The sequence below is a fragment of the Lepidochelys kempii genome, chromosome 2, assembly GCF_965140265.1.
Source record: "Lepidochelys kempii isolate rLepKem1 chromosome 2, rLepKem1.hap2, whole genome shotgun sequence".
NCBI lineage: Eukaryota > Metazoa > Chordata > Testudines > Cheloniidae > Lepidochelys > Lepidochelys kempii.
The window spans coordinates 52,691,971-52,706,672 of NC_133257.1; the positions used below are offsets into that span (position 1 = coordinate 52,691,971).

Consider the following 14,702-nt stretch of genomic DNA (forward strand, 5'->3'; position numbering starts at 1 on the left):
CCACCCAAGCCCTGTGCATCTGGACCTCCCATACCCAGACACCCCTGCCAAGCCTCACCTGGTACATCCAGAACCCCACCCCACTGAACTTCAATGTATGCACCAACTCCCACCCCTGCACCCAGACCACCCTTCACTGAGCTCCCTGCACTCAAACCCCCACCCAGAGCCCCCAAATCCAGACCCCCATACCACTGATTGCCAACTAGCTGCACCCAGACCACCCCCACCACCAAGCCCCACTCCTCCAGCATACAGACCTGGCTGAGACCCCCACACCCAGACCCCTCTGCTGAGCCCCAACAACCTGGAAGCTCCTGCAGAATCCCATTGCCCCTGTACCTGGAACCGCCTCAACGAGCCTCTGTGCATCCAGATCCCCCCCACTGAGCTGCCTGCACCCATATTGTCTCACACAAAATCCTCTCACCCCACACCTGGATCCCCTCACACTGAGCCCCTCCACACTTAGATCCTGTCTGGTTGAGCCTAGCTGCCTGGCTCCTGGTGCAAAGGGGCATGGCCCCAGGGTGTTTCTGGGGCAGGGACAGGCCTTGTGCTGTATCAGTGTCCGGTGCAGCCTCACCACTGAGTCCGTGTCCGGGAGGGTGGGAGGACTGCAGGATGCACCTCCACCTTCATGCAGCCAGTGGCCTGTGCTACCCACTGCTATGTTGGAGCCTCCACATTTATTTATTGACAAATAAAATTTGTGGAATTTTAAAATATTGTGCATGTAATTTTTAATTTGTTGGCACAGAATGTCCTCAGGAGTAAATAGAGCTCTGCAAATCCTGAACAAATGAAAGAAAAGAATTGTCCTAACAAAACTGATGTATTTTTAAGTCATGATTCTAGCCTCAGATACATGCATGCAACTTCTGTTGATTTCACTAGGGAAAATTTTGCCTTTATATTGAAAACATGCACTTAGTATGTATTGAAATTATTTGTTAATGGTGGAGCATTAGATTTCAAGATCAACTTTGACAAGGATTATAAGATACTCACAGGGACTTGTGATGACAGTAAATGGAAATTTTGCTTGAGTAAGGACTGTTGAATCAGGCCTTTTGCTTAATTATAGAGAAACTTTCCACAATCCCATCCAAATAAAATACAGTAACTCCTCACTTAACGTTGTAGTTATGTTTCTGCAAAATGCAACTTTAAGTGAAACGATGTTAAGCGAATCCAATTTCCCCATAAGAATGAATGTAAATGGGGGGTTAGGTTCCAGGGAAATTTTTCTTGCCGTACAGTACAGTACGATAGTTGGGAGGTGCCCCCTCCTTACACCACACAGGCACAGCCCATTGGCACTGGAGACAGTGAGGCAGGCAAGGAGGCTGAAGGTGCTGTAGGCTAGGAGAAGCATGTTGCGCAGCAGCAGCGGCAGCTTCCCCAACCCTGCAAGCACCAGGGGTTGGGGGCTCAACCCTCGGGCCGCCCACTCCACTCTTGCCCCCAGCCCTTCTCTCCGCACACCACGTCCTCACTCCCTCCCCTGCCTGTGGCAATCAGCTGGCTTGCGATGTTCAGGGGGCAGGAGGGTGAGGGGAGAAGCGAGGACTCAGCGTGCAGCCTCCCCCTTCCTCCTGCCTGAAGCAATCAGCTGGTTGGCAGCGTTCGGGAGGGAGGGGGAGCCTGTGCGCCGAGTCCTCGCTCCTCTGCTCTCCCTCCTGAATGCCGCAAGTTAGCTGATTGCCGCGGACAGGAGGCGGGGGGAGGAGGGGGAAGGCGCTGATCCGCGGGGTCTGCCAGCGGTCTGGGAGGACTGATAGGAGGACTGACAGCTGTGGACAAAGCAAAGCAGGCAGACAAACAACATTATAGCGAAGCATTGCACAACTTTAAATGGAGCATGTTCTGTAATTGAGCAGGGGTGTAAGATCGAAACAATGTTAAGCGAGAGGACATTAAGTGGGGAGTTACTGTAAAATCAAATAAGGGTCTAGAGAGGCAACTAGATAATAGATACCTAATTCAATGTGTATCAAAAATTTAAATTAAAATCATTAATTTTAAGATGCAGAAAATCTATTAGTGAATAAATAGAGTACAGCATATTCTCATTTTAATGTTTTTTTATTAAAAAATGTTAAGCAGGCTTCTGAGCAGCTGGCAGTCATTTGAAATGAAATGCTTTGATATCCAACATAAAAATTACACAATCAGAATTTTCATAGTTTATCACATAATGCACACGAGTCATCCAGAGAGCCACATAGGGTTTTTTCCCCCCAACAATGTATATTAGACACAGTGATAACAGATAAGGCCTCCCTGTCCTCTCTTCACCAAGTGAATCAGAAAAGCCTCTTACTCTCAACCTTTGGTAAGTCTTGGAGATTTTCTTCAGAGGCTGTGGGCTCTTGTGGAACGGATAAAAATGAAAGTGGTTGAATCAATTACACTGCACTCTGCCAATGAATATTTATTAAATTCCATCAAGGAACAACTAAACAGTGAAAGCCATCATGCTGGCAGCAATTTGAACAAGAGTGCCTCGACAGAGCATGCCATGCGTAAAGTACTCTCGGAATTTGATTGCACAACAATACAGTTGATAGAGTAATTATTAAACTAGCTCCTTTTGTGGAGTAGCAGAAATTGGCGCCAGTAGCATTGGGAATCCAAGAATGCAATTAGTGACATTGTAAATCAGACACTAAAAGGGAAGGGATTAGACATGTAGGTATTTAGTTGACTTCAAGCAATAACATTGATCCTGCAGCTATAGAGAGTGAGTGTTCCTAACAGAATTTAAGAAACAAATAATAATTTTCTGGGGAAATTATAAGATGCTAGTGATTTACAATATAATTTAAAACAATCTCCTGTGAAGACCTAGAGTAACAGTGTTGATAGCACAATTATAGGCCATTCGGGGGCCCATGTCAGCTATTTTTATCCGTCTTTCTCCTGACAATCTTGCAAATGCTGCTCAGTGCAAAAATAAGTAAACCACCAAGTCAACCACACAACACCACTACATGGACACATTTCTCTGTTTTATAATTCTTAATAGGCATTAAAATATATGGTTAGGTGAAGTGGACACTAATATTTTAAAGATGCATGTGGAGGCTGTTTTCTTCATCTTTTTCTATCTGAGAGAGACAACAGGTATTGTGAAAAATAGCCCATCATTCTTTGTCTTATTGTTAATAATTACTAGCGTTTAGCAGATAGTGCAGTTCACATCCTCAAAGGACTTTGCACACATTGCTGCGGCCAGGCCCAAACTGATGAATACTAGAGAGTTCAGCCCAGATCCTCAAAGCACCTGTCAGGCTCTTTAGGCTCCTAAGTCCACCATTTAGGCACCACTGACATTCTCAAAGCTGCTGCTGAGGTGACCACGGGTCAGCATATGCAAAGTCAACTGAACCCTGATGCTGTCCCATAGTTAGTGTGCAGCTCTGATCCTACCTCATGCTGAAGCTCCAGAGATGGGATGCTCAGATTAGTCAGGGGGATGCCTGTCTCACCAGTCCTGTACACAAGCTCTGAGCACACCAAGACCTGATGTCTGTCAGATCCTGCTGGAGGCAAGCCAGCGATTGGTGGTGGGGTAGAACAGTGCCCACACATTGGAGCACAGGGAAATGTAGGATGAACATGAAAGGGGTATTGCATATGAGAGAGAGAGATAGTTTCGGTTGCTAGGACATGGGTTGCTTAAGTGTCTGAGGAATACCCCTACCTACATCTGGCTCGGCAGCCAGGCACACCAGGTCAACCACTTCAGTGCCTAAGCCTCTCTCTTCAGCAATTCACTTTGGGCTACCTTAGGCATCTCTGTGGCTTTCTAGGTGTGCTGGGAGCCACGGAGTGCAGACTGGGATCATGGGACCGCTGTGCCCCCTTAACTCTCCAGCTTGGGCTGTCTCTCACATTGCTTTGCTAGTGACAAGCAACAAACCTCTCCAAGCCCTGTTATCACTCAGCACAACAGCACGTGGAGCCCCACACCGAGCTAGATTGCATGAATGCACCCAGAGCCACTCATGAATCACACAGAGAAAGGTACTAGCCAAATCCCACCCCAGCTCCCAGCACTGTACCTCGGAAATACACTGCTTTGCACTGCTCAAGATGAGCAGTACAAATTTATTAATTGGTTCACCATTTCATCAATGGAAAGTGGATATACACCAGCCTTTGTAAACTTGAGTAAACACCCTTACCAAGCACTTCAGGCAAACTTACCACGAAAGATAAATTTAAAGTGATAACCAAAAAGTCAGAGTTAGTTACCAAAATAAAATATAAGCATGCAGTCTAAACTCTCAACGCTATTAGACTGGGCAACATCTAGATTAAGCAGTTCTCTCACCCCACTGGATATTGCAGTTCACAGTACACAGGGTTCACCCTTGAAACCTGGGCCAGTCTTCAGTCTTCTCAGTGTCCTTGTTCCTTGCAGCGTAGGTGGGGGAAAGAGAAAGGCCAAGCAGCAGGCCCCTGTATTCTGTTTTATATCCTTAGTCCATTTGCTTGGAGAACACAAGTCCAGGCATGTCTGGTGGGCATTGCTGAGTGTAACGATGCTGCCCATGGGAGCCAGCTAAGGTCACTCAATCAGAGTGAACTGCAAACAAAACGGGGAAAATAAACCCCAAACGCTGCTGGATATTCCAATATTTAGATTTACCAAGCCAGCCGAAAACTGCCTCTGTATTACCTCACTGGTTACTCAGAAGTCCAAACAATGCAGTTTCCTTAAAGTACTCACCTGCAGGCCTCCATCCAGACACACGTCAAACATATGATGATGAATTCTGAAAATCTTATTTTATCATATAAAAGAAAAAGGTTCTCCCAAAGGACCAAGCCCCAGACCCAGGTCAAATGATAACTCAGATCTTACCCAAAATACATGCTTATAGCCAATTCTTATTAACTAAACTAAAATTTATTAAAAAAGAAAAGAGAGAGTTGGCTGAAAGATCAATATATATACAGACTTGAGTTTGAGGTCCAGATACATAGCAGAGATGGTGAGTTTGTAGTTGCAAAAAGTTCTTTTAGAAATAGTCCATAGGTTATAGTCCAACGTCAGTGACTGGGGATCTCAATTCTTATAGCTTGGGGTTTCCCCTTCTTGAAACCCAAAGCAGATCTGAGATGAAGAAAGATTGTGTCCCAGGGTTTTTAATACATTTCCAGCAGCCTTTTGGCCTGAGAAAACAATAAGCTTAACTTTTCTTCTCCCAAACATCATGGCAACTATCACAGGGTAATTTATCCATAACCAGTTCAAATACAGGTTACCACAGCCTTCAAAGCGACATAGAGACCATAATACTATTTCATTCAAGTGTCTTCCTAATATTAATACTCCTTTTTTTATCTTTGAATCAAAGCCATAGTAATAGACAAGACTTGTTTGCTTACATCACAAGACCTGAGCAAACAGCTACCCTTCTATCTCTAACAATACAGGCTTACATTTCAAAGCTCTATTCATTTACATATCTTCCTAACAAGTCTTTAAAGTTCGGCCATGGGTCATGTCAGTCTGTGAGTTAATTAACTCTTTCTGGCCCTGTGTCACCTTTCAATGAGATATTATATTACATTCATAACATCACACTGAGTCACCTGTGTGCTATTCCTCTGGTGTAGCCTTATGCAGATGAGTCATTGAATTGTGACTTCCTTGCTGGACAATGGCTGTTGATGGTTGTTTGATACTCACCCAAGCATTGCTTACTTTCCTTGCTGTTGTCTCTGGGCAGCTAATAGCTGGCCGACTCCCCAACTTACAGCATGTTTTACTGACAACGATACAACATAACTTCATATGCATTGATGGTATACATATTTAGATAGAACAGTGACTTTCAGCAGATCTTAACCTTTCCTGATACCTTTCATGGCATGCTTTATATGCAAGATCCTCATTTATATATAATATAATATGGAATATGGAATATGGGGGTTACAGGGCACTCCCTGTAATAATGTAATATGGAATATGGGGGTTACAGGGCACTCCCCCAAGGTATAGAATGTCACACTAGGTTGCCAGGCACCCCATACAATGCATGGGAGAGTTAGGCACCTAACTCAGGGCTGAGAATTCCATTGAGTGGCAGGCTGCTTCACGGTTAGACACTCCCATGCTGAGTAGAGCAACAACTATGTATGTTTAAGATCTGGGCCTGCCTTCCTCCCTACTTATCACAACACCCAGCGTTCTCCCTAATCCTTAAAAGTAGGGTGGGAGTGTGAAGGGTTCCCCCTGGGGTGCCACTTGGAACTGGGGTACCACTGAGCCTGCCTGACCCACCAGTCTGGGCTCCCTTTCACCCTGTGGTGCTGTGATAAGTTGCCAAGCTCTCCAAGCTTGCTCTTTCACCAGCATACACACAGATAGTGACACACCCAGCTGTAGCATCTGATGCTGAGATTAGCTCTGCATGGGAAGGCTCAGTTAAGGTACCTCCCAGTTGTTAAGGCACGCACCCTCCCCCCAAGAGTGTGAACCCAAAATTATACCAGCTTGTGCTGCACAGGGAACTGTACAGCGTAAGCTCATAAAATTAGCTCCCTCCCTCAGTGTGGAGAGAGATGTGCAACAGCTTTCTGCTCCAAGTTATAATTTTTAGACAAAACAAAAACAAGTTTATTAACTGCAAAAAATAGATTTTAAGTGATTATAAGTGATAGCAAACAGATCAAAGTGGATTACCTTAAACAAAACTGCAAACTGGGTTTAACACACTAGATAGGTAGGATATGAACTAGTGAATTCTCACCCTGAGTGATAAACAGGCTGGCAGATTCTTAAGGCACAAGTTGCCTTGCTTTCCCAGGTTTTCATACACAGGCTAAAAATCCCTCTAGCTTGGGACCGTCACTTCCCACAGTTTAGTCCTTGCCCCTCAGGTGTTTCCAGGTGTGTTGCTATAGGGAGAGAGAGGTCCCATCATGACGTCATTATCCCCTTCTATCTTCTTCCCACTTGCTGGAAAGCTCTTTTGCTGTGAGCTGGGTCAAACAGTTCCCATTGTGTAGTGCTATCTCTGAGAGGTTTCCACTGTACACAGTTCCTTGTGCTTGGGCGCATTTCCTCAATAAGCCATGAACATTGTTTGGCCTTTTTACTGGTGTCCTGAAAGGCTGCTTGTGGGTGTTTTCAACCTCACAACATGTTTCAGTAACACACACATAGCCAAACTTCATAACTTCCCATACGACGAGAACACATACAATCCAACAAGATATTACTGTCTAGCAGATCAAGACTTTTAGAATGCTACCTCACAAGGCCTACTTTGTGCAAAACATATCCTAATTACATGACTGTGGTGAATTTTGGGGTGCCAGGATGTCACAGGGGCATCTAACAGAGAACTGATCAATGTGAGAGAGGAGGCCTTCCTCTGTCAGTTCTACACACTCTGTGGCCTTAATCCTTGAGTCTGGTCTGAGTGGAGTCTATACATTGGCACAAGTAAGGTTAACTGCTATGTATGATTCTCCATGTGGAACAGAAATAAATAAGTCTCACACCAGTGGTGTACCTGTTCCCATATTCAAAAGAGGCATGTGCATAATAAAAAGGGGCAAGGTATGGGCACTTGTAGGGAGATCAACTGACATGCAGATAATCCAGTGGGCAGGGATGACATTGGAGTTTGCAGCTTGGTACCAGAGGGCCTAATTTGATGGCCATGCAACATTCTTATTAATGCAGGATTGAGTTCCCCAGGCACCCAAGTGTGCTGTCAAGCTGTTTAAAGTAGCTCATGAGCGTGAGTGCCAGCCTCAGGGCAGACTCTTTACAAATCAGGGCACAAACCCCTAACTGGCTGTGTTCTACAATTAGCAGCACTGTCAAGTGATTAAAAAAATTAATTGTGATTAATCACACTGTTAAACAATAATAGAACACCCTTTAAATATTTTTGAATGTTTTCTACATTTTCAAATATATTGATTTCAATTACAACACCGAATACAAAGTGTACAGTGCTCACTTCATATTTTTATTACAAATATTTGCACTGTAAAAAACAAAAAGAAATAGTATTTCAATTCACCTCATACAAGTACTGTAGTGCAATCTCTTTATCATGAAAGTTGAACTTACAAATGTAGAATTATGTAAAAAAATAATTGCCTTCACAAATAAAACAATGTAAAACTGTAGAGCCTACAAGTCCGCTCAGTCCTACTTCTTGTTCAGCCAATTGCTCAAACAAACAAGTTCGTTTACATTTGCAGGAGATAATGCTGCCCACTTCTTGTTTACAATGTTACCTGAAAGTGAGAACAGGCGTTTGCAAGGCACTGTTGTAGCTGACGTTGCAAGATATTTACGTGCCAGATGTGCTAAAGATTCATATGTCCCTTCATGCTTCAACCACCTTTCCAGAGGACACGCATCCGTGCTGATTATGGGTTCTGCTCGATAACAATCCAAAACAGTGCAGACCAATGCACATTCACTTTCATCATGTGAGTCAGATGCCACCAGCAGAAAGTTGATTTTCGTTTTTGGTGGTTTTGGTTCTGTAGTTTCCGCATCAGAGTTGTTGCTCTTTTAAGACTTTTGAAAGCATGTTCCACACCTTGTCCCTCTCAGATTGTGGAAGGCACTTCAGATTCTTAAATCTTGGGTTGAGTGCTGTAGTTATCTTTAGAAAATCTCACAATGATACCTTCTTTGCATTTTGTCAAATCTGCAATAAAAGTGTTCTTAAAATGAACAATATGTGCTGGGTCATCATCCGAGACTGCTATAACATGAAATATAAGGCAGAATGCAGGTAAAACAGAGCAGGACACATACAATTCTCCCCCAAGGAGGTCAGTCACAAATTTAATTAACACACACATTTTTTTAACGAGTGTCATCAGCATGGAAGCACGTCCTCTGGAATGGTAGCCAAAGCATGAAGGAGCATACGAATATTTAGCATATCCGGCATGTAAATACCTTGCAATGCCAGTTACAAAAGTGCCATGCGAATGCCTGTTCTCACTTTCAGGTGACATTGTAAACAAGAAGCAGTAGCGTTATCTCCCGCAAATGTAAACAAACTTGTTTGTCTTAATGATTGGTTGAACAAGAAGTAGGACTGAGTGGACTTGTTGGCTCTAAAGTTTTGTATTGTTTTGTTTTTGAGTGCTGTTACATAACAAAAAAACCCTCTAGATTTGAAAGTAATTTCAATTCTCCCCATACAGGTACTGTAGCGCAATCTTGTTATCATGAAAGTGCAACTATTGCTTTTATCATTTTACAGTGCCAATATTTGTAATAAAAAATATAAAGTGAGCATTGTACACTTTGTATTCTGTGTTGTAATTGAAATCAATATATTTGAAAATGTAGAAATTTAATTTCAATAGTTTAACTATTCTATTGTTTAACAGTATGATTAAAACTGTGATTAATCACCATCAATTTTTTTAATAAGTCAATTTTTGAGTTAACGATTAATCGACAGCCCTAATAATTAGATTTCACCAATCAAGTGTGAACTCCTAAAGCTTGATAACAGCCTTACCATGGAGTCACAGACAGTCCCTTTGGGCAATCCTGTCTATCTTGCTACCTAGCCAAGCCTCCCTTTGTGATAGATGGTCACTTACACCAAAAATCACAATAATATTCAGGTTACTCCCAGTCCCAAAGGACCAGTCACCCCAGGTCAGTCGTACCTCAGATCTCAAACCAAAGACCATGCTCGTAGCCAACCCTATAATATGAACTAAAGATTTATTAACTAAGAAAAAGAAATGAGTTACTTACAAAGTTAAAGCCGGTAAACATACACACACACAAATGAGATACAGTTTTAGTTTCCAAAAGGTAATAGGTAGCTGCTATAATATGCAAGTTCTAGAGTTTCTTTAGGGCTAACCTAAGCCAAGCCGCTTGGGGATCCCTGGCTAATATATTGCCCTCTGAATTCCAAGCATCACAGTGACAACAATTCTTCCTTGATAGGGCTTTTTATGCCTTCCCCCAGCGTTCAAGCTGTGATAGGATGAGGGCTTGTTCACACACCCTCTTCATGGGTATTGGGGAAGCAGTCAACAAAGTTTGTGGGCACTGATGTTCCACAATGGCTTGTCTGGTGTCTAAAGGCCTTCTTTAGTTGGGGAGAAGATGACACCTCATGATAAACTAGCATTTCACACTTCATAATGCTTCTCTACTGACTGTGGGGTTTCACAGTTTTAGCAAACACTTTTATAGTTACAGAGCAAACACTTAAACATTACCTTATAACATGGAGATACAGATATTATAAATGAGATTAATACTTGCAGCCTCCTACAAGCATTTCATCAAATCTAAACACATTATTATAATGTTAATATCTATTTTAACAATACTTACAAACCTCTGAGCCAGACTGGTTTCCAGCTATGCATTTGTCAGTGTTCATTGAGACCCAGGGGCCTTGGCAGGAATTGGTCACTTGGTCTGCCAGCGTCACATGTGCATCTCTGCTGTGTGCCAAGAAGATAAATCATGGCAGCCATTAAGAGACTCAGAAGGGTGGAACCAGAGATCTGTGAGTATGGGATTTCAGAGTTAGATTCACTTCCTGATTCTACTGGGAATTGTACTTACAGAAAATCAGAGTGGAGATCGCTAAGTCCCCTGCTCCGAATACTTATCGGGAGGAGCATCCCCCAAAGGAGAGGAACCAGTTCTGATGCCTCCCTCCTTACTGCTGCCAACATAGGGGGCATTTTGGGACTGGAACACAGTGCTGTGGCAATCCCCAACAAGAGGATCATAGACAGCTGGTGGTGTTTAGCGTCACTGCCAAACTGCATCAAGGCTAGGACAGAGAAGCAGGGGGCTATAATCCTCTCCCTGGCAGCTGCATCATTGCTGCACCCAGCATAAGCTGGACACAGTGGAATATCTGGCCTTCAGTGTATGCTACAATTCAATAGAAGCATACTGGAACATTTCAGCATGGTGCCAGCAATTGCCCAAACCACTGCACAAAAATAGACTACAGACTTCAGCTACCTGTCCACACCAGTAAAACAGTGTTTTTGTAACCAAACATCAGTAGTCTCCTCTGATCCATTTATAACACCACAGTTGGGGGAAGCAGTTGTTTCAGTAGGATTCATCACCCCCCCCTCCATGCAACCATTTGTTAGCCGAGACTGTATCTACACCTTCCAGCCTGCCTGTGTGTATCAGATCATTCTGGTAAAGTCTGAGCCACTACCCTTAATACCTTAGCAGGACATGCAAACAAACCATCATCAGCAGGACATGGGCAATGCACTCTGCATGTCCTGCCACACAGCAAGCTGGGAGGAAGATGGACTGACCAAGCCAGTTGTTCAAGCACAATTAAGGGATCCCATCCACATGGCACAACAACAGTTTAACAAATTGGTTACAGAATGGCAGCCATGTGCCAGCTTAGGACTCCAGAAAGGACAAACATGGTTAGCAGGCACAGTTTCCAATCAAGTATTTACCATACTGCACATGGTCACATGCCATGTTTAGTATGAGCCACACCACTAACTGGTTGGAGCCATTCCTGATTTCCACCAGTGTAACTGAGATCAGAATCTTGTCAGAAGTAATTCAATTAAATGATTAGTCATTATATTACTGTAAACCAGAGTTTTCCTTCACTAAACTGTTCTCTGCTGTGCCTGCAGTTAGATAAGAGCTTTCTGCTCAACAACTAAGCGGGAATGTAGAAGCCGTGTCAATCATATGCCAACAGCATTGCAAAAATTCTCTACGTGTTTTTAGCAATGGCATTAACAAAAAATATTTAGTTTCCCTGTCTGGGTCAGGTCCATTCTAATTCTTCAAAATGGATGGTATGAGAATTTCAAAAGGCAGCAGTGGAAAATGATAATTTACAAAGGACTGTTACTTGCACGATCTGCAACAATTTGTTGGAATCTATACTCAAGGGCACAGAAATCTCCATATCCAGAAACATCTTAAGGAAAACGCATTTCTCTGTGTACACCAAAATGAGCATTCAGATATATCATGGACATTTAACTCCTCCTCCTAGGGTTCTTGTAGTTGGTTCTTGTGTTGATCTCCACCACACAGGAGTGGAATCACCTCCTGAGAGGTCAGAGTTCACAGGAAAGGTTTAGGGCCACCAAAGTTGGCATTGAGTTGATTTGAGTTGCCTGTGGCCAGACCCTTGTAGTAAGTTTACTCAAAAGGGGGTGCGTGGGCAAAAGCCATCTACCACCCTGCTCTGCCAGGGGCCCAGAGCCACCCAAAGGTAGGAAAAGACTCCTAAGAAGGTTTTGAGGGCATGGGAAATACGATGATTTAGTATATCTCCTTGGCAGCCTCTGCCAGCAGGGATCCTAGGGAGCCATAAACTAGAACGGACATCCCTGGCAGAATCGCCAGGGGAAAGCTCTGGTCACACTTACAGTTCTCCCTCCAGGGGGAATCCCCCTTTGATGCAGCTGCCCCAGGGATGCAGGTGTGTAAACCACACCCTGGAGTAATAAGTGAAACGCCTTGATTGCAGTGGAGGTTACTGGTTTTTAATCTTAGCCAGGCTACATCCCCACCCCTGAGTTAATTGTACTTTTCCCTGATCAAATGACAAGTCGTTAACTATTCATCATGAGCATTCACTGTTCATTAACTATCTCAAAGAGTGAGAACTATTTAGGGTTCTTAACAAGAAAAACTCAGAATCATCCATTTTCTTTATTTCCCAAAATACACAATCATGTTGCTCTGTGTTCTAGTTGGTTCTATTCATGCTGCTGGAGGGTCACAGGAAGAGGGAAGGAAGTTCATCATGTGCAGATAAAGCTATGAGGCCACTTTTCAGAACAGACCCCCTAACTTTTGGAGGCTTAGATGTCACATACTCACCTTACTTGACTATCTTTCCCACCACACACCAGGAACTGGGATTTCCTAGGAAACAGCCAGTGGTGGACATACAGCTGCAGTGCCAAAGAATGTGTTTATATTGTATGTACATACATGTGTGCTTTATTAACTACATTTTTGTGTGTGTTGCCAGGTCTCACCAACTCATAATCGTCCTGCAGGGACTGGAGAGCCGAAACAACAGACCCACACAGTTCTCTCATCACCGCCCAGAGTGTCATTTGGTTTAAGGTATGAGACCATTAGCTCCTATTGACAGAGCAATAGGTTCAATATTTGGAGGGAGCCAAATAGAGTCAATAGAACACAACCGCAATAGACACACCATTTTTCTCTCTCTCATTATTACAGAAAGTAAAGGTTTTGGGGGAATTGAATCACTGAGAGTTTCTAAAGACATGCTATTAGGCAATACCCCAGATGAATCTGAGCCGTGAAGTTCCAAGTCAGACCTGAATTTCACTAATATTCAAGGGTGTTTGGATCCACTGTTCTAGTTTGGAACATCTCTAAACTTCACTACACTGCCTTGCATATTCCCTTGGATCCAGGGATATCTTCATGCCCATCAGCATTCATGCAGCATTTTTACTTAATTCATGTAGCCATGGAAAATGTATCTTACAACAGATCATTTAGGTCAAGATATTTTTGGTTTCACTAAGAAACCTAGCACTTTGCTCTTGGCTGTGGACATGATCCACCTCAAGTCAACGGATATTGAATCAGGCACCACATAAATTCATGACACTGTTTTTGCTTTTTATGTTCAAAATCCCATGTTGGATCTAAATTTCTAACATTACAAGAGACACATGTTAATCCTTAATAACCTTACATTTGATGGTACTCTGAAGAAATGTAAAATGACATTAAAGGAGATACCATGCTTATCGTTTTTTCAGGTCTTCCCAATCAAATCTGTTCTGTTTACTAGACAAACATTATTTTTCTAAAACTTAGCCTAGGATCTGGCAGTCAAGCTGGGTTCTTCCTGGTTTGTGTGCTCTTCCCAGCAGTGAATTTTCAGTGATCAAAATGTTGCTGCGACTCGTATTGCTGATGCAGGAGGCAGAGCAGAATCCAGGTAGTTCTCCCCTAGGTGTTCAGCAGTCTTTACAGTATTAAACTTCATTTTGTCTGTAACATAAGCAGATATGACTCAAAGATACACAGGGACAAATCTGGCACTTGTGTAATGGTGCAGCTATTTTAGAGTTGCACCTGCTTACACTAGGGCTAAATTTGGCCCACAGGATGCAAATATGTTGACTAGGAAGGTGCCATTTTAACAGTTACTTTAAGCTTACCCTGACACTTATTCCACATTGTAGCTTGTGCTTTAGGGTTTGTAGTCAAATATCGCAAACAAAGAATCCTTGTGCAGTGCTAGCTTTGGAATATCAAGTGACTTACAGAGAGCTACCATTAAAACAAAACCAACATTCGCTATCTTCTGTCATGTAGAATACGGTACCAATCTGTTTACAGTGAGAGTCAAAGTAAATCCAGGGCTAGGTACGAGCATGTAGATTGTCTTCTGAATTTAGTGGCTTTTCCCCTAAATGGAATAGCTTCCATATGGGACAACTATCATAGAATACCAAGGCCTGCCTACAGCTGTGCAAAATTTTTATACTGCAAACCTAAACCAAGCAAACCTCTTGCCTGCTGTACTCCACACAGCACTGCAGTAATAGCTGTGATTTTCTATTACTGCATGACACTCTGTTGTATATCTGACTCCAGGGCTATATGTATTATAGGGACTAGTCCTGGATCGGCAGAGGTGGACAACGAG

General features: G+C 43.1%; 1 protein-coding gene across 4 annotated transcripts in view; it reads left to right on the top strand.

The window, feature by feature from the left end:
* ZNF704 (zinc finger protein 704) overlaps positions 1 to 14,702 on the top strand; it is a 153,380-nt gene that overhangs the window by 122,082 nt on the left and 16,596 nt on the right. For all 4 annotated transcript variants that reach the window (XR_012157153.1, XR_012157154.1, XM_073330740.1 and 1 more), the window contains one exon: positions 13,035 to 13,132. Coding sequence is in view for 2 of the 4 variants with exons in the window: in XM_073330740.1 (XP_073186841.1) it covers positions 13,035 to 13,132 (98 nt within the window). In the remaining 2 variants the exon portion in view is untranslated. The remainder of the gene's footprint in view (positions 1 to 13,034; positions 13,133 to 14,702) is intronic.